The sequence below is a fragment of the Epinephelus fuscoguttatus genome, linkage group LG10 (genome assembly GCF_011397635.1).
Source record: "Epinephelus fuscoguttatus linkage group LG10, E.fuscoguttatus.final_Chr_v1".
Taxonomy (NCBI): Eukaryota; Metazoa; Chordata; class Actinopteri; order Perciformes; family Serranidae; genus Epinephelus; species Epinephelus fuscoguttatus.
In genome coordinates this window covers 21,313,546-21,335,305 of record NC_064761.1, presented here as the reverse complement: position 1 = coordinate 21,335,305, position 21,760 = coordinate 21,313,546, and the positions used below count along the sequence as shown (strand labels likewise).

Sequence of the window (21,760 nt, the reverse complement as noted above, 5' to 3'; positions counted from 1 at the left end):
CATTATACATCATTGTGCATAAAGAGGAAGCCTACAGCATTATGATGTTTTTTTCCACGATGATTATCCTTTATTAGTCATTAAAAAGAGAGCGCGCGAGAGAGAAAAAATACAACTTTTAAGCACCTGAACCTCGCTGCCAGCATTCCATTAATTGCCTGCACAATGGGGAGAGCCTTTGGAGATTTTTCAATTTAAAAAAATGAGGAGCATGCATTCAGTCGTGCTCATGTTATACCGGCACTTAAATCCTACAGAGCTCACATAAAAAAGGACTCAAGGTTGCATCCGATTGAAAGCCTCCAACTACAGCCACTTCAGAAATCCATTTAGCAAGCGGGGGGTTAGAACATCTAATTCAAACAGAGTCGCCCTGTTAAAACGGTTGCACCAATGTCTTTTAAAAACACACACACAAACACACACTTTCAGGCACACACTTTTCTCCTGTGTTTGCTTGGCTCCATTGTAGGAAAGATGAACCTGGCACATAGAGAGATGGCACAACACAAAGGATTAATCTTGCCAGACCTCAGCCAAGTGGCGAAGGTGAATGCTTGACTGCATGTGGAATCTTGACCTTTGCTTCAGCAGTGCTCTACGGGAACGGTAAAGAAAGAGGTCTCTGACGTCTGTAATAACATGACAACCTGAATGTCACCACGCTGTTCATCAGCTGCAGAATCCTAGCTGAAAAGAATGTTTTCTTATGAAAAAAAAAATCCAGAAGAATAATTATATTTTTGGAAGCGTAGCAATAATAAAAAACTTTCAAACAATTCAATTAAAGAAGTATTTCACTGCTGGAAAGATGGTCTTTTTCATAAAACTGGGCTGTCTATGCCGTAGAAAAAGATGCAAATACTTTTGAAATTGGTGCTACATGACCAGAGAAACCAGGAGAAAAGGGCTGTAGCATTTGCTTATGCTCAAGAGGTAGAAAACCTACAACTACCAGAATGCACTGTGCTGCACTGGACCAATAAACACTCCTGCATGTGGGTGACGTAATGCGAGCTTGTCCGTTTTCACACAGGAAACAATGGCGGCCAGCAATTTCTATTCTTCTGTTACAGTACACTAAAGTATTTTGCTGAGAACATTTTAGGCCATTTCACAAATCTTGGTCTATCAGCACTGCATAGTTTCACCATTTGATCTCAGTGTTTTCAGCCTTTGCTTTTACAATGCAGAAAATAGTATGGTGCCCACTTTCTGTTCACAAAATCTCATATTACAGCTAAACAGTACACTAAAGTAAGTTTCTGAAGACATTTAAGGTGAGAAATGGGCAATACAGCAGCAGAATCTTGGTTTATATTTGATCAGCACTGCCTTGTTTTGCAGTTTGATCAGAGTTTGAGGGGAGAAAGATAAAGAGAGATAAGGAGAGGGGCGTCTCTTTGTGCCTGTGGTGGCAGGCATAAGTAGAAGTAGAATCGGTTGTCTGAGCGTTTTGCATCATCTGGTGGATTTGACCTGGTTGTGGCACAGGGAGATCTGGGCACTGGCAAAATGGAGGGTTTGACTCAGTTCATTTAAACATACTATCCTCATTGTTAGGATACTTTTCTTTTTTTTTTAAGATGTTTTTTGGGGCTTTTTAGCCTTTAATGTATAGGACAGACAAGCGTGAAAGAGGGAGAGAGAGAGGGAGTGACATGCAGCAAAGGGCCACAGGCTGGAGTCGAACCCGGGCCGCTGCGGCACCAGCCTTTTACATGGAGCGCCTGCTCTACCACTAAGCCACCAGCGCCCCATTGCTGTCAAACTTTAACACTTCAACATTGTCCAGCAAATCCTCCACAACAGAACTGGGAAAAGCGACTACTTTCTAATCAATGGTTTTGGGCTTGTAGTTTTGCTCATACACATACTAATTACACAGTTGTGTTTGTACCTAAGAAACTGCTGTTATTGCTGTCGGAAAACACCTCTCTCATCAGTTTTTCCCAGAAAAGACTGCAGACTATTATACAACTCTATCAGACTGTCTTGCACTCAAAAATAAAGGTATTTGCGACAGGTGCTTTGGCAGAGAAAAGCAAGCTATAGGGAATCGGGACACCCACACACTGCCATTACTTGCTTACTTATGTACTTCTCGGAAAGTTTCAGTGTGCGACCTTATACGCCAAGTGTTTAGAACAACAGTTAAGAGTTCGACAACCTGAGAAGATGCTGATGAGACTCACAGTTTATTGAAGTAGACACTTACAGTATTTAGTTGTTGTTTTTTTCCCAAATGGATTCTTTACCTCAATTTACTTGATGTCTTTTAACAAGAACGCACAGACACAAGTGCTCACAAACACAGACAACTTAAAATATGCCTTTGTGACCACATTGTATTGAAGTTTAATTACAACATGCCCAACGACAACACTAACTCTAACCTTGTCCTGATTATTATAGTCCTCTACTTAAAAACTAACTATTACCATAAAATAAACGGTAATGTTATGAAGACCAGATTCTTGTCCCCACATCAAGTAATTCCTCATGTTATGGTGTGAACAGATTTGTGTCCCAAAAATTTAATTTCAGGCCCTGACACAACAGGTGATTACCATTGGCACAGGAAGAGAAACAGAAGTGAGCAAACAAATGGCTAAAGTCAAGAGGGCGTGAGATCCAAGTATATTCGGTACAATTATTTCTTTTAGCTGTTGAAACAGTTCGTAACTGTTTGCGTTGATGTTCGCGAGCACACGGAAAATATCATTTGTTCTTTTAATAACAGGTTGGGTTGTTCAGGTGCTAACTGGCTAACTAGCATCTTGAATCCATCCTGTCAGTTTCCAATTTCCCTTTTTGAATGACGAATACAGACTATCGCCACCTGCTTGCATCGAGAGTTATTTCCTCTCATGCAGGCGCAAACATACATGCTAGTTAGCTGTTGGCTGTAGTCTTTGCGGTGTGTTCAAATGCAACTTTTTGTGTAAGACACAGGCAAAGTGAGGGAACGCAACAGTCGGCCTTTTACGCAACTAGTTCTGTAACATCGGTTTGGTGCATCTGGGCCTTAACACATGTTGTAAACCAGTGGTTCCCAGCTGGTGTGTCATGGTCCAAAATACAGTGAATTTCCAGCACAGAGCTTTTATTGTGAAGTGCCATGTCCTGTTGTAGAGTGAGTGGCAAACTCAGAGACAGCAAACGTGTTTGATGACATGTCCAAATGCAAGAACTAAGGACTGCAGAGAAATCTGGACCACGTGGCTAGACCAGTTGGGAACCACTATTGTAGACTATACTGTACAAACAGGCTGGTTTCTGAGTACATTCAGATGTCAATGTTTTAAGATTTATTGCATCCCATACTTCAAGTGACACTAAAACAAAATAATCTTTTAATATTTAACATAGCAAAATGTGAAAAAGTGTAAGTGTAAGAATACTTTTTGGGGTCCATGTGCTCACTCATACTACAATTGACAGCCAGTAAAATGTATATTTAAGACCATGAACTGGGGCAAGCTGATGGCCTCAGATCCCATCACATAAAACCAGAACAATTTAACTCTCACAGGACCACCGGCAGCCTTGAGCTGTGACCAACTGATGAAGAGCGGAGGAACCAATACAGAACAGGACCATCACCAATCCCACACACATAGTGTACGTGTTGTACTCACATAGGAGGATCTATTAAGCTATTTATCAACAGAAATAAATTGAAGTGAGAGTACACAGATACAAACTTAATGATACCTTTTGTGCAACAAACTGAGCTGAGAGTCAAACAAAGGCAGTAAATGATTTGGCCAGCGCTGCTTTCACAAAAGACTGAATGCTTTCCATCAAGGCCCCATGCAATTTCAACCAAATGCCTGAGGAGGTGATGTACAGTTTTTGAAAACACACTATTTACAGACTGGCCTTAATGTAAGAGTTTTCATTGAACTGTCTTTACTCCCCAACTGTCTTTAAAATCGGTGTTTGTTTTCAGTCATAAGCTTTTTATTTTTTACTGCAAAGTGCTACATAAATGTTGCAAAAACAAATAAAGAAGTACATCTGCATCATAAATCAAATACCATGTATCCTTGAGCGTACTGCATTCCATACCAATGACAAAAACAAAAGATTCAGCTTCAGTTAAGTGTGTGTCAAAGTGTGTATCTGGTAACGTGTACACATGTGTCCACAGATGGATGTGAGTATTTGTGCATGTGTCTCTACACATGCATCTGCAGGTCTGTTGGTGAGATCAATATCAAAACCCTTAAGAGGACTGAATCAAGCAGAAAGAAACTTTCCTTTCATCTCTCCCTCCCTCCATGCCTCCTTTCTTTCCTCCTCTGTTTCAGAGCGCCACGGACAATTGCTGGCAGGCCTTCAGATGCAAACAGCTGCTCTCAGATTGTCACTGTGATGGGAAACTGATTATTTAGTCTGCTGTCCCTCCTTTGGGACGGCAACAGTTTCTGTAAGCTACTGAGGACTCTTAAGAGGCTGGGTCCTTTGCCAGAGGCGGCAATAACACTGTAATAGAGGCTCCTATAAATGAACATCACAGACTTAAACATAGCTGTGAAAAAGGAGAGTGTGGGCCTCAGGGAAGATCTTTGGGGAACATCCCCTCAGCATCTGTTTGGAGCCGTGGCTCTGTTTTAGAGAGGCCAGAAGTTAAGTGTAACAGGGAAAAGACTGCCTCTCATCACCTGGAGTTCTGGATTTGTCGAGCTGGTGTTGATCAAGCCAGACCTGACAAGGCCTGCATCCGCTCGCCTGAATCACTAATTCCCTGTCATATTAAAATATTTATCATGTAAGCATATGATTATTATGACTCTGTGCTTTCTGGTTGGGGAGCTAAGAAGAATAAGGTTTCTGTGTACAGGCTTTGTGTTGGCTGGACCTCTGGTAGATATCATTACCATGCCTGGTCTTGGTTGCTGAGGCAGCTGCAACCCACACCACAAGACCATGGCCTCCTAAATGGCAATGCATGATCTGTGTTTTGCCTCTTCGGATTCCAGACCATGACATTGTTTCAATCCAGCTAAATTCCCAAAGCACTGAATGGCGTGCCCACTTCATTCAAAACCATCATATTAAACTCTCCATCCCTCAAAACTACCGCACTGCACAGCGGCTAATGAAGGCATTACTAAATGGCGGCCCACGGTCTGGACCCAGTAGAGTGGCGGTTCTCTTTCAGACCAATTTCTGATAACTTTCTGACAATAAATAACAATCATCACATTGTTTTTTCCTGGGTGCAGCTAATCCAGTTAATACAGCAACAGCTTCACTTGACTGAGCAAATCAAATCAATTGTTTTCCGTATGAAGACAGTTTGCAGAGTAACAGATGTGAGAGAGTTGACAGTATGGAAATAACGTCTGACAACATCATAAATACACAAAAGACTTCTCCTTTGATGCTGTTGCTTAACCACCCTTTTTTCAGTCTGTCATTTAGGGGTGGTATCCTGAAGCTGCTTTTCCTGAAGGCCAGTGTATTTTTTTTTTTAATTCTTAGTAATGAGAGCGCCACGTATTCAAGCTACACTGCAAACACCAGCAGTGAGGTGAGGCGTATCTTATCTGTGCTGAGTGCTGCAAGTTTGGCGTTTTTTTCTGAGCGCAGTGAGTCGAAAATGTTCAACTCTGACCAACTGTCACATCTTTATTTTTTATTTTTTTGTAACCAAATTGTATCCAGCAATTTGCCTATATGATAATACAGTAGCACAGTGTCATGCTTTTCTTTTTAAACAGAAATATTAACCTTTTTACCCTTCCCACCTCCCAACAATTCCCTTCCATTTCATAGGAGCAAAGTAATGATGAGATAATAAAATAAATTAAAATGCTTGAATAACATATATAGACACAAAGAAGGTGTGCGACAAATTTAAATTGATAAATAAAATATATATATATATATATATATATATATTAATAAAATAAAAAATAAAAGTCAGCTGGCAATACTCAAGATCAACGTGCCAATCTAACATTGTCTGCATCCTACAAGATCGCAATCCGAAATGTATGTATGCACACTGTTACATCTCCCAACCATCACATCTTAAGTGCCGAAGGTCAACAACAATGGAGGAAAAATATGTTAATATAGTGTGCATATATTAATATAGTGTTTCTTCTCATGAACCCACATAGCCTGGCAGTCCGTCCTCTCTCCCGATGAGCCAAAACAAGTACTCTACTTTGTCTCAACATTTTAACTTCTGCAGATATTCCATATCATAGCAACCAGATGCACCCAGAGCGTCTCAGCTGAACAAAATACTGCACCTCCAAAGCATTCTCAAGAGCCTCCTGAGGAGCACATGGTGTTTTCAACTGGGACAAAAACACTTTGTTAGACACAGGGCCTTAGGCCTAATATTAGCAAGGCTGTTTTTGCTGCCGTTAATTTTTGTCAGGCAAAAAGCCACCAGCAGCCAGGGAGACTGCCAACATACCTCCTTACGTTAAAATGTTACCTAATCCTTTAAATCACTTTCAGCTACATTAGCCCTCTACAATCAGGGGACATAGCATCAGGACAGTGTCATCCATGAACTATACTTCTACCAGCCATAAAATAATTTGGTGAGGTGAAGGCAGATACAAACACTATCCTCTGGGTTAGATAATCACTGTAAACATCCCCCTGAGCAAAGCATTTAAAACTCCTGCTGCAGAGCTGCTATGCTCAGAAACAGTGTCCAGTCATGAATGTAAAAAAAGATTTTGCTGGAAATAAAATGCAAGCCGATAACCCGCAAATAAATTAAAGTTTGAAAAATAACGCTTTATTTACTTATCTATTTATTTATCTAACTTTTTCCCCCACATGATCAGAATTGGTGAAAAAACATAGAGATAGAGAAAACAAAGAATATTAATTTTCTGTGGATAAACAAAGTTCTACTGACAATAATTCACGTATTTCCAAATACAACTCTCTAAAACAAAAATGTATAATAAAGGGCACATCATTGTTGAGTTTGACCTCCAGCATCCAGCACCAAGATTGACAGCAAGTGGGGGGTCTTCTGGTAGAGCTCATGTTAACTGGCATTTGACAAGTTCTCTCTCTGGGAGTGTACCAGAGCCTAACAGTGCATATCAAGCTCAGACTCTAATGTGAGGTGAGTGATGTAAGGTGAGGTGAGGCTGCGTGACGCCTGAGGCTGAACACCAAAGCACAGGGCAGCGGTCGGATCAATACCGGCTCAACCACAGACGAACGAGGTCGGGGTGGTAGGTAGCAGACACACGATGTTTCCTCGACCGGGGCTCGTCATTCATATACACACACAGTTATTCATCACAATAATGCTGGTCATTGTTGCACTCTGCCTTAATCTTGCATTCTTTTCCTGTTTCAGAAAATAATGTGGAAGTACTTACTAAGTACAAGTATTAACCAACTGGTGACTGGGTAGCTAATAAGCAACACTTGATCTGTTGAGAGTATGTGACTCATCTGTGCAGTCTGGAGGCCAGCTGAAATAAACACTGAGCTAAAAAACTTGTAGAGTTGGCTGTTATTTCTCAGTGGATTTCACAACAGGAGCAGCCCTTTGACATTGCAAAGAGTTACTGACTTATCACAAAAACATTATTTAAAATAAAGCGGAGATGATTAATAGCCAATTCTTTGTGTGACAACTAGGGCGGCACGATATGAGGAAAATATGTGAAACGGTGAACTGTTGAATATCACGATAACAATATTACTAATGATAAATAAACAGATAAAGTGTACTCTGGAGCTGCAATGATCAGTTGATTAATCAATTTGTATGACAGAAAATTACAACTATTTTGATAATCAATTCACTGTTTAAGTCATTTTTCAAGCAAAAATGCCAAAAATGTGATACTTTCAGGTTCTGAAAGTTGAGGTTTTGCTGCTTTCCTTGGTTTTAGGTTATGGTTAATTTGATATTTTTGGGTCTGGAAATGTTGGTTAATTGAAAAAAATGAATGAAAAATGAAATTTAATTAGTCACTTTGGGCTTTAGGATATTTCAACAGGCTTTTCTGATTGTTTTTGTTAAAGCTGTAGTACCAAATGATCAATCAATATTCGAGAAAATAGTCTACAGCTTAATTAGTAACAAACATATTTGTTTGTTGAATTTAAAAAAAAATATATATATATATATCTATCTATCTATCTATATATATATATATCTATATATCTATCTATCTATATATATATATATATATATATAGATAGATAGATATATAGATATATATATATGGAGGCGATCTCTGTTTACTCCTGACAACCCTGACAGCAAGAGGTAAAAACAAAATCCTCCGTCAATTAAAAGCATAAGAACTCGAGCCACTACACAAATTAAGTGACTTAAAGTGTTAGCATATTATACAATAAGTTTAAGCTGAAATATGAACTTACAAACATGGCTTAACAGTGCTAAAACACAGAAATTAAGCAATGTAGCTTACCTCTCCCATGGAGTACAACAGTAAAAGGCGAGAGGTAAGGTGGGAGACTTAATAGGTGGGGCACCCCCAAAGGTTAATGTAGGGGCACAGAAACTGGGTATCAGACATTCCACATATTGACTATGGAGGCCTAAGTGTGTCAGGTAATAACAACTGAAACAAATTTTGTGTAATTATAATACTTAATATTACAAATATACATTTGACTTCGTTATACATATTACTGCTGTATAATCGACTCTGTTACATATATGATAAAATTATTTCCAACACTCTTTCACTGAACAAATTGAACTGAACACAAAATGCACCAATAAAAAAGAACAATAGATTTTAAAGTCTAGTTTTTTTACGAATACTATATTTACTCAAAAAATCCCTGAGTGCAATATTGCAGTCTTTCGCAATGTGTTGATCAGACAAGTTGAAATCACAATGTCCATCAAATGATATACTGTGCAGCCCTAGTCACAACCCAATAGGTCACTGATTAAAATACAACCCTTTATCTGTTTCCTATCCTCTCTGATGCCGCTGTCAAAAAAGCAAACAGATAAGCCCACATGCGAAAGCTATAAGAAACCTGCAACAAACTGTAAAATTCTTGCTTTGTAATACCAAGCAGTTCTATTTGACAATATTTTCATCATCATGTTGGGGGGAGGACGGACACACCCAGTGAAGCCAAATCAGAAACAGACATCCACAACTGATAAAAATGTCAGTTGGAATTTGTAAAAACTCATAAATAATGGATGCTCCAAGTAGGCAGGGGAGCATCTTCAATGAGCCCAGAGTGCCGAGCATGCTTTCTCATCTCCAAACCGAGGAGCCATCTTAATGACTGTGCCCGGAGACCTGGGGGTCTCCATCAGGCCCCCCCCGCCCATTTCCCCCAACCCCACCATCAGACCCCCTCGTCAAGCCCGTCCGTGCTCCCAACCACCACATATCGTACAGAGGGGAACATGAGCTCTTAAATTAAACATTCACAGCAGCGGCCGCTGCCTGTTTTAGGCAAATCAGCAGAAAATGAAACAAACAGGGTGCCTCAGGAAGATCCATGTGTGTGCATTTGAGACATTTTTTGGGGGAGAGCGGGTGGGTCTTTTAGGTCTTGCGGAGAGCAGGGAACGCAAATAATGTCATATCTTCTTTTTTGTGTTTTGTGGATAAATGAGGCCGTTATCCAATGTTATCCATTTTGACATGTTGGAAGACGGAGCAAAAGAGCAGTTTATTCTGTGGATACATTTCTTTCCGTATGTGAGAGGGAGGGACGGGTGAAGATGAAGTGAAAAAACTGAAACACTAGGAAAGTAAAGAGACAGGTATTATGTTGAATATAATGACACTGGGCTGCATGGCATCCTGCATCATGAGGACCGGGGTCACCTCTGGGGAAGGATGATGTTGGATGAACCAGGGACCACTATCCCCCTCTCCTGACCTGAATTCAGACACAAACAGGAAATTGCCTACAGGAAGGAAGTCATATTTTTTACAGCTGTGCTCTGGACGCAGATAGCATTGTGTGAGAGCTGCATTTTTAATATACATGTGCGATTTACTCAACATGTATGATGTCTGCAGTGAGCCATTAAAGTATCCCACACAACCTGAAAAAGTGACAAGCAGGCAGGGTCTAGTGTCTGTGCTTCAAATGAAAACGGTGGTCATTGTCTTTTCCTGTCGCCATTAAAAAGACCTTTTCCTGCACTAACCACAGATAAACCTTTTTGTCTCTTTGTTTTTGTTCTTGGATGAAGATCAAAGCATCAGGTCCAGACTCAGGGCTTGTGATCTGTCAGGGTGCAGGGATTTATACGGCACTCGCATCCTACGATACTCATCACATCTGCAAGTCGCAGCGATAAATCAGATTGGCAGGCTGCATGGCGTTACATACATACACTGTGGCCATAAGGCAGCAGATTCTACTTTTGAAGCAAAGGTGTTTTTTTTATTGTTAAAAGATAAAAATACAGTTGCTCCACATGGGCTCTCAGCCTCTTTTCTCCGTTATTGATGAGTTATTTCACTCATCAGTGCAATACCTTAGAGACGCAACCACAGGAACATGCACACATTTTACGCACATAGATGAAGGGGCTTGATCAATTTCTCCGTCTGCCAAAAGGGTGGTTAAAGCGGGTGGAGAGGTGGAGGCTGAGGATGGTTGGGGGAGGTGGCCCAGAGCCCTACAGGAAGTGATTTAATGTCCAAAAAGACATACGCTTGTTTTTGCTCTGTCTCTTTCCTGTTGTGTTCTGATAGGGACTTCCTCTCCCCAGTGGGGATGGATACGGGTGTCATCCGTCCATCCATCCATCCCACCCACCCTAACCCACACACGGCTCACGGAAATATCATTCGGCTGTCATGCCATACTCGCAAAAAACCCATCAAACTCTCTGGACATTAGTGCAAATGGTCACAGAGGGCGTGTGTGTGTGTGCATGTCGCTTAGCAGACAGAGTGGAGACTTGTGGTCACATTCGACATTTTAGGGATTAATCTGACACTTTCTTAACCCTAACCCTAACCCATACTGAGAAGGTGAGAGGCCAAGAGGAAGGAGACATTACATCCACGTTTGTAACTTTGTGCACACTGCCACCCTCATCCATTTGACTGTATGTGTGAGAGCGTGAGCAATAACCTGCATGTGCACTATGTATGGGTCTGGGGAGCCAGAGGGCTCAACCTCAGCCATGGTAACACCAGGATGATCTCTTCCTGTCTGCCTCAGTATCTCTGCGACCAACTCCCTTCCTTTCCGCTAAAACACAGAGATACAAGCACACACATATTTTTGTTACCAAACTTCTGGGCATCTCCTCTTGAAGACATTCTGTCGCTAACCCCCTAACCCTAACCCTTACCCATCCCTGAACCTTGATTAACCCTAATGAAATCTACTCTTGGTTTTATCTATTTTTTTTTATTTTTTATTTTTTTTGGATAAATGAAAGTATACTGCAGTCCAATACAAACACAGGCGAGACAGTTCACCTACTGCCAAGGTGATTTTAATGTCTCAAAGAAACAGTATCAACAAAAGTGAACATTATAGGCTTTACAAAGGTAGTATTTGTTTTTGGATCAGTTATTTTTCAGTTTGTGTAACTTGTTTGTTAAGAGCCCTTCGAAGGCAAACCTGGCATGACCATTGGGCACTGCAATTCATTCAAGTTCCAACTTTCCATGTCCATTAAGAAATCTGATTGAATCATGGAGATATTTAACAAAAAACAATCTAATTTAAAATCAAAAGTTTGTCTTGAGAACATTTGCTATGACGAAAAAGGAAAACAAGGCGATACAATTGACTAAAAAAGACAGAATCAAGTGACGTCATCTATAACAATCATTGTTCTTACCATCATCTTTTGTCACAGTCTGACACAGATTGATTGATTGATAGATTTGTTCTTTATAGGAAAATTATCCACTGTGTGGGTGTGTGTGAGTCACCAGGTCTCCGTGGTGTTTCCACCAGTGACCAAAGTATCCCATGCCACAGTGCTTATCTGCGCTCCTCTCTGTTGAGCGATTTAATGCTGACTAACACACAATGACCCACCCGCCAACCTCCTCTCTTACTCATTCACCCATCTACCAATACACTCATACGGTGTGTCTCTCTCTCTCTCTCTCTCTCACACACACACACACACACACACACTGATGCATATTTGCTCGCACATTCACCTACAGATGGAGGAAATAAGCTCAGCGCTGCCTGTGTCTGCTGAGGATGTGAGGTGCAGTGATGGCACATTAACGATAGGCCCCATGACAGCAGTACGCATCGGCCTCACTGAACAAAGCACGCGGACAGTTTTTAATTCAATGAGGATTGTTTGAGTGAAACAATGGCTCTCGGCCCCACTGAGGGTTAGGAAAGGGTGAGAAAGGTGAGTTCGACGGCGGTAGCTGGCCGGTGTTTTTCTGTTTTAAGCTACGGATGATCCCGTGGGTTCGGTGGGGCCGTGCATCAGAAATATCGCTGTTGTGCAGCAACATCCGCTGTTGTTCAGGTAACCAACAAAAAAGGCTGACAATGAGTGGGCTGGAAGGGAAATACTGACATAATAAGACCTGCTTATTATGGTACCATAAAGACTCTTCTGAAGCAATACGTGTGTATATTTTGATACATTTTCTTTTGGGCTACACTAAAACAGGGGTTCATGTAATGCTAGAATTTATTTTGCAGAACTTTTTCCAGTGGAAGGGAGAGCAAGAAATATTAAATTTGTCATTAGAACATATAATTTATGTAACACAAATTATGTGATTTTATATGTATTTTTCTCCTTTATCTATATACACTAGATGGGGGGCAAAGCTATGTGACCTTTCTATGTGTGCCTGTGTGTGTGTGTGTGTGTGTGTGTGTGTGTGTGTGTGTGTGTGTGTGTGTGTGTGTGTGAACTCTCGCATTTGCATTCCTCACAGCTCATTCAGTCTATGCTAATGGAGTCTACTCATGCAGAGCAGTAGGTCTTAATGAAAAACCTTTGGCTGGTGATCAGTACTATTGATCAGCCTGAGCCTCGGCTTTAAGCAGGGCTAATTGATCAATCACCACTGGTTGCTTCGGATTAATGGAACATGACTGGTGCTCCCCCCAGGACATACCCACCTCTCAGGAGGAGGCATGAGTGAGTATGTGTGTGTGTGTGTGTGAGATATAAACACTTACGCTATGCATACAGTATGTTCATGTGCATATATGAGAGAGCAGGGGTAACCCCTCTCAAGTGAAAGAGAGACTATTTTCCGATTTAAACTACACACAAAGGACAAAAGTATTTCTTTGCCGGACTCTTACTGACAGTATTTAGTATCCGCTCTGTCAAATAATCGGCAAATAAGAAGACATTCACTGATGGCAGCAGCCAATCTTTTTTTCATCGTATCATATCAATTTGCGCAGGCTAAAAAGCAGGCCTCATACTAATGTTATCCCAATGTCCCAGGGACAATAGAAAAGGTGTCTGGGACGAACAGACACAATCAACACGTCAGAAGATGAATCCCCCAAATCCGTGTTGGCATTGGCATGAAGTGAGCTAGTTAACGTTAGCCGTTAGCAGCCGGTGACTGGAGCTAACAGCTCATAGAGGTTGCACTGAGTTACATTATGATGCGTTCAAGCTCCTTTCGGTAAAAATGTGTATTGGGCAAAGGAGAAATTATAATGTTCTTATGATGTGTTCAAATGCAATCTGTTAAAATGTGTTTGGTTTTTTTTTTGGCAGGAAACTTAAATAAATACAGTTGCTTGAAGGGGGAAAAAAAACCTTTTATGTCTTTGCAGCAATATAAAATAGATATTAGAAAAAAATACTTTTGAGGCAGGTATTAAGTTTTTCATGTGAAAGGTTATTTGAAAGGTTGTTTCAGAAATGTGTTTAAATTTGTGCTCATTCAAGGGTAGTGTAATGAAGGCTAAATGACTTGAAACAGTTCAGTAACTTTTCATAGTGTTTCCTTGGCAAAAAAAGAGAGAATTAATAACAAAAACACAATCAACAACAAAAACATTAGTATCAGCTATCAGGCAAATCTTTATTGTAAACATTGGTATTGACCCAGAATTTTGCAATTGGTGCATCCCTTAAAAAGTAAATCGTAAATGGTAAATAGACCAGACTGGTACAGCGCTTTTCTAGCCAATTAAAGCACTTTTACACACACATTCACACACTGTTGGCCAACGCTACCATACATAGTGCCAGCTGCTAATCAGTAAGCATTCACATGCACTCACACACCAATGGAACAGCTATTGGTTCAATATCAAACTGCTAAAGGACACCTCAACATGCGGGTGGAGGAGCCAGGGATCGAGCCACAGATTTGAGAGTGTAGGTGTGTAGCCTGTGTTTTCGGGGACCAGGCTGGGTAGCATAAAAAAAACAAGACAAAGTCTATAAAAAGTCAGCTGCTACTATATCCAGAAGTCATTTCAGTACTCTGGATTTCTACAGAGGGCTTTTCAGTTCCATGCTCAAGCCTAAATACTGCTCTAAAAAATTCCCACACTGGTAAGAATATGATTAAAAAATGTGTCTTACTGGTCCCATAGCTGACAGACATGACACCAGCAGTCCCCCTGCCAGGAAGGACTGAAGCACACGGGCCAAAACAGGAAGCCCCAACAAAACCCTCAACACACTCAAACACACACATGCACACACGCACACGTTCATACAGTGACCCTCCCACTGAATGACTGACGGGCTGGCTGGCCAGTGGCGGCTCCGTGGAGGATTTGTGTCTGTGTGTGTGTTTGGGGAGGTTGGATTGAAGGTTCCAGCTGGCCTGTCATGGGACTCCCAATCGCGTGTGAATAGCACTCAGAGGGAACTATGGCTAACTGGTCCAACGCTGTAACACTCAACAGGCTGGATAGGTCAACTGGGGTGAGTTCAGCAGGGCAAACGCAGGGAAATTGTTTTTATGTTAAATGCAACACGCCACGAGAGCCTATGGATTCTATGGAAAATTTTGGTTCATTAAAAAAATATATGGACTGAGCAAAAAAGCAGATCAGATTGAAAGACGAATTTAGAAATATCTTCCACGGTGTTTGGTTTTACTGTCATTACTTTCCACCTGCTTACAAATAATAATGTTTTGGAAAACTGCTCTCTAAAGTTCATCTCTGGACGAGTAAAACAAACTTAAGGACATATGTTATATTTACATAAAATCACAGCACAGTGCTGCTGCATTACTTATGTATGAAAGACACTCAGGTGGCTGGAAAAGTGTGCTTTTATACCAGAGCTGCCCATGGACGTCGGAACTATTTTCTGAGGGGGGGGGCGGGATTTTTGTTGGGAGGGGTGGGGGAAGCACGCACACTTATCAATGATTAAGGATTTGATTTGAAGTCATTTTATAATAACATGCAGTTACAAGAAAACTAGAATGCGTGGAGTGTGGACTGGTAGCTGGAGAGGTGCCAGTTCACCTCCTGGGCACTGTCGAGGTGCCCCTGAGCAAGGCACCGAACCCCCCAACCGCTTGGAGCGCCCGTCATGGGCAGCCCACTCTGACATCTCTCCACTTAGTGCATGTATAGGTCCAGTTTGTGCGTGTGTGTTCGGATCTGTGTGTAATTGACAAACAGAGTGAAAAATTGAATTTCCCCTCAGGGGGATTAATAAAGTATATAAAATTAAAAAAAAAAAAAAAGAATGGATGAACATGGCATCTTTATTGTTAAGAAAATGAAACTTTGATAACTAAATCTAGCCATTTAAGGAACATAACATTATTTGTAACCTTGAATGAAAAAAAGAAAAGTCTGCGCTCCTGACTCAGGACTTTCATGCATTTCCAAAAGTGGACCTCCTCTCAGTTGACCTACTGATGAAGATTTTAAGCAGAGTCGAGACATCGCTTTCATCCATAAGGGTTCATAATGGCCAAATGTGTTAGTCTCTCCTGCGTCATGGTGTTGCGCAGCCAGGTTTTCAGTCTGCACAAGGCTGAGAAAGAGCGCTCGGATGCCACGACAGATATGGGCAGGGCCAGACAGAGCTTAATGAGCTTCTCCACCTCCGACAGCATGGAGCGGGTTTGGGGCTGCAAGGTTTGCAGGATGGACACAACATCCTGGATGCCAAGGCTACTGTATGTAGTCAGGCAGGCTGCATATCACATTAAAAGCACAGATCTATGCATTAATGATATGAAAGAGATAAATGTAAGTCAGACAAATTGAGTTTAAATTCAGATTCTTTATTTTTTTAAAGTGTAATGCAGTGGGTAGGGAGGCTGAGGTGCGGGGGGGGGTGCGGATGGGAGGGGGTGCGGCCGCACGCCCCGCACCCCTAGTTCCGACGTCTATGGGGCTGCCCCTTGAAAGCCGATGAGTGGATGGCCCTACAGTTAACTTCATTTTTTTCAAGTAGAGGCCTATTTTATTTTTATTATTTGGTCTATCAGTGTGAATTACAATACAATGTTTCCCATTAGTAAATGTATTTGTGCTTGCCCGCCATATTACCAACACTGACAGCTACATGCTGACATTTTCTTTTACTATTTAAATTTAGATTAAAAATCTTATTTCACTGTAGAGCTGCTCTCTCTTTCTCTGTGTTTATCATATCACAAATGAGACATGAGACAAGCTATGAGACAAGTTAAAAGAGATAAGCTATGCCATAACAAGCTAACTAGCTAGCGCAGCCCGCAGCCTCTCCACCCCTCCACTACACTCCCTGGAGACGGGGTATTGAAGGTGCAGGATTTAAAAGCTGACGCAATCTCTGGAGCCAGAGTACACTGTCCCTAAAAGCACGAAAATGCATGTGAAAATAAGGAATAAATAGTTACTGAACATCCATCCATCCATTTTCTAACCGCTTATCCTCTTGAGGGTCGGACAATTTTGAGTCACCAATTAAGCTATCCCCAGTCAGCATGTCTTCAGACTGTGGGAGGAAGCTGGAGTACCCAGAGAAAACCCATGCTGATACGGAGAGAACATGCAAACTCCACACAAGAACCCTCTTGCTGTGAGCTGACGGTGCTAACCTCCACACCACTGTGCCGCCCTTTGTATTGAACAACCAAATCCAACTTGCTTGTTTTTTTAAGGCTTTTTTTTTGCCTTTAATTGATAGGACAGTTGTTGGCGTGAAGGGGAGAAAGAAAGGGCGGACGACATGCAGCAAAGGGCTTTAGATTGGAATCAAACCTGCAGTGGCTGCAACAAGGACAAGGCCTTTGTGCGTGGGGCACCTGCTCTACCAGGTAATGGGTATCACACCGAATCCAATTTGAATCCAAAAATTCTTATTAGGGAACAGCCTTATTTTATCTTTATAAGATGACAATATAAAACTGTTCATAAACAATGAACTGTATGACTGTCCCAACATTGCAGCAGGTGAAAAGCTGAGGTATACATTAACTCTGCATAAGGCACAACAACATTCGAAGATCATAAATCCCACCGTTAATAAAACACAGCTGAAAACAATCTCCATACTTTGATTGCAATTGGGCAGCACAACCTGTCAAGGCAAAGTCTCAAATGGCAACAGCCAACCAGAACACAGTGTCTCTCTTCTGTCTTGCCTGTGATGAAACCAGAGGACCGCCCTGAGAACACACACACACACACACACACACACACACACACACACACACACCCAAACCCTCTCCACCTCCCATCATTTAGTTAACCTTGACCAACTAACCAGCCACACATAAACACTCACACCCTCCTATCCTTTGACTGGCTCGCAGATTTTGTGGAATGAGACCACACTTCCACCCAATAACCTCTGGTGTGAACTTAATTGTGTATACTCTGGTGTTGAGTTTCGGACCATGCCTGGGTCCCGAAGCTCTCAAAGAGAAACAGACGCTGTGAACTTGACAATGAGTGAGAGAGGGAGAGAGACAGAGTGAAAGAGAGAGGGAGAGAGAGACACGGACCACCCAACGGCTGTGAAGAAAAACAAAGCCGGGTGGAGAGTAGAGTCAGCTTCGATCACATCGGAGGTAGGACAGTTGGACATTGTTGTGTGGTAGCAGTTCACCAAGGGTGAAAGAGGCAGGGAGACAGAGAGAACGGAAAGCTGAAAGAGTCATTTGATCCTGGGGTTGTTTTTAGTAGCATTTGGCACAAGGCAAAAATGAGAAATCTTCCATTTTAGTCAGATAAATCATCTCGTTTTAGATTCAAATGAACTTGCAATCATTCTTTATAGAGTAAACTTTTAGGTATTTTTCTCCTAACATGGTTGAACATGTGCCAGGTGATAATGTCCTGTGTCATCAAGGCAGTGGAGATACATACAAGCAGTGGTTCTCAATCTTGGAACACTGCTGCTTTTCATTTTCGACATTTGTCCAACTTCCACTTGTAATTGTGAGCTCAGGATTTCTTACTTCAAAATAGAATAAATAAATTCAAACAGCCCCTTAAATCAGAGTTCAGAGTTCTTAAATAGAAGTTGGTTATCTCTTATATATAGTGTTATAGTGACATATATGGTGACAGTTAACTACAAGTGTCCATCTTCTTCCACCATTGTGCTAAATACTTCATTTAAAAAGCTAGACTGAAAGGTTTCAAGAAAAGGACATGTGGCCAGCTATGAATCAATAGATCAACTTGAAATACCTCAGAAGGTAAAGTGACAACCACTTGCCCTTGATCAAGAAACTTAACCCCACAGGGTACGAAATCTAAAGCATAAAGGATCCTCCGTTAACTCTTGTCTAGATCAACAAAGGCAAAGACTACATTTTCTCAAAGCAAATGCAATTCATATAAAGAGCTCTTTTATTTGACAGAGCACGTATTTCAGTAATATCTGATTTGCTATTATTCAGGAAGGGAAAGACTTTAATGAAGCCCCAGTCAATGTAACTTGGAAAGGGAGCTATGTGGTGATGTGTGATGCGGTTCTAATGTTGGCCACCAGGGGGACGGGGACATGCACAGAGTGATCAGGGAGTTGGAGGCTTCGATTTATTTCAGTGCTCCCCACTCAAGCAGTGGTGAGCGTGTGTGAGGGTCAGCGTGTGTGTGTGTGTGTGTGTGTGTGTGTGTGTGTGACAGAGAGAGAGACACAGACAGAGGGACATCTGCAAGTTTTGTCATAGAGATCTGGTAATTTTAAAAAAGCACACCAGTTTAGGAAAAGAAAAAAGTTATCTGATGTTAATTGTAATTTAAAAAAGTGATTAATGCACTAACTTTATCATTTGAACTCTATTTATATTATTTCAAAACATAAAATTGAAATGAAATGGACTAAAGATGACTAAAATGCACGAGTGGGAAACATATTTTATTTTAATTTAATTAATAATAAAGTTTTAAGAGGTCTAAGACCACATATGTTTTCATTAATTATATAAGGCTATATTTTTATAAGGCTACATTTTTTGTTGGAACAAATCTTTACCCTGTTTTTTATTTATTTACTACTGCATTAAAAGAAGAAAATGCAAAATAACTGAATTAAATTAAATGGATCAGTACGAACTCAGTGAGAAGACTAACAGACATGCTGCTGTTGAATGTGTTAACCCCAACACACTAATCGTTCAGCCCCTGACTTCAGTCTGTTTTTGTCCTCGGGTCAAAGATCAAATGCCGCTGTTGACCCCCTGAACTGCCCTGTTACCCAAAGCTCAAAGTCCCACTAAAGTGACTGATATATCCTGCTGTGTGACTGTGTGTGCAAGGAGTCAGTTACCTTTCTATGCAGATGAGTGCCTTTGGAGGTTTGACTCGAGGGATTTTCTACTCTCTCTGGAGCACACGGCATGGACAGCTGACCTGAAGACAGACGCACATACACATACAGTTAGGTCCGCCAACAGTATTCATCTCCACTGCAAAGTAACCCAATACACATGCCCATACGCAAGGACACGTGCTTGGAGCGAGTAAGTGAGCAGGGCTATTGTAAAGTCAGCTCTCAATGAATAACAACATATAAAAGACCATTATTTACATATTTGAAGTTAATGAGACATGACAGAATTGCATGCTTATTTTACAACTCAAATATTTCCCCTGAAAAATCCTAACACAACATTGTGGGTGTAATTTTTCTATTTCATAGGCCTATTTGTACTGGATAATGATTCAGGCACCATCCAAGAGCAACATTCAGCAAAAGCTCAATGTCGTTGAGTCATTTGCATGTGCTGTGCGCCCCCAAACACACAAGTACTTGGATGAGAGCCATCAAAAATTGCTAATACTCAGGTAATTTCTAAATGATCACCTAGACATGGACCACACCTATCGCTACAATGTTGAATGTTAATTTCCAGACAGTGGGGGAGGGAAAGGCTAGTTTAAGGTATATTTTCTATCACTGAAACATTGATAAAAATATAGATTTCTCCTCTAAAATCATTTATTTGCAATCTTGAAAAACTATCTAATTATGTTAATAATTCCATACATCAAAATAAAGAAATGGGTGGTATAAAAAGGCAGAAATGGAGCAATACTCTTTAAATGACTAACAAAGCAAAGGTATTTCAATGCCTATAAAACCATAAGTCAAGCTAAATAGAATAAAAATGAACCAAGGATTTCTCTCCTTACTGTGACCTGTAAGATGCACTGATCTGAACCAATTACAGAGGGAAACAAGTCAGAATTATGAAGGATGGCCCAAAGGTGGAGGATTATAAATTGGAGCCAATTAAAGCGGAAAACGAAAAAGGCAAGACAAGCGTGGCTAATGATACCATATTCATCAACTCCTGACACTCATTTTACATTTTGGGCACTTGGCTGATGCTCTCGTTCGGATTGTCTTACAGTGACTGAGCAGGTTCAGTGAGGGCTGTTCAAGGACACTTCCAAAGGCCAGATGATTGCTAACGGACACCAGGGCGAGTTTAAATTATGGTCCCATTAGCAATCTAACTAGGAAATTTAGCTAATCGATTATGTATTGTTAGTCCTCCCACCTTGCTTCAACTAGTTTCTCATGTTTGTAGGGCTATGGTTCTAGGTAAATTTGTTTATACAGTAACATGCATTTTAATTATGAACAGCGACTTAGGGCCTGTTTATATGGTTCCGTATATTTCTGAAAACGGGTATTTATCTTTGTGTTTGCGCCTATCATTTACACGTAACCAGCATTTTTCTCGACAAAAAAATAAATAAAATGTGTAAACAGGATAGATGGAAAATTTGGAAAATGATGACATTGCGCCCGGGAACCACAACAACAATGGCGGATATAGGCCGGGTTGTTTGCATTTTGTTTACACTTTTGGGACTACTTACGAGCTTACAAATGAACTTCGCACTGCTGCATCAACGTCGCCACTACATCGGCGCACAAAGACGTATGCTGTGGCCAATATTAATAAGTGAACAGCAGCTAACTATGCTACATAAGGCTAAAATGTAGTTTATCATTGTTTTTATCACTAGCGCCAAAAGGAAAACAAATCACTCTGCATGCGCAGAACGTTCTTTTATGGTGTTTTACATATGGTGTATCACCACCTACTGGCCTGGCATGCTAATTGCAGCAAAAAGCTGCCATTTTTGTGTAAACAGGGATATCGTTTTCAAAACTGAACGCGTAAACCCGGAATTTTTTTTATACGGGAAAAATAAAAATCTTTTTTGTATCAGTATGTGTGTAAACAAGGCCTTAGAAGTAATCTAACTGTTGACTGTAGGATGTCATTTGCAAAAGCATTGATTGGGTCGATTGTTTTTCCAACCAGGAAAGCAACACAAGACCTTATAAATTGGTTAATTATTAAGAGATCTTGAACTA

General features: G+C 40.9%; 1 protein-coding gene across 1 annotated transcript in view; it reads right to left on the bottom strand.

The window, feature by feature from the left end:
• Nucleotides 1-21,760, bottom strand: part of LOC125895381 (adhesion G-protein coupled receptor D2) — a 110,107-nt gene that overhangs the window by 5,223 nt on the left and 83,124 nt on the right. The window contains exon 24 of the mRNA XM_049587138.1: nt 19,694-19,776. Coding sequence (XP_049443095.1) covers nt 19,694-19,776 — 83 coding nt within the window. The remainder of the gene's footprint in view (nt 1-19,693; nt 19,777-21,760) is intronic.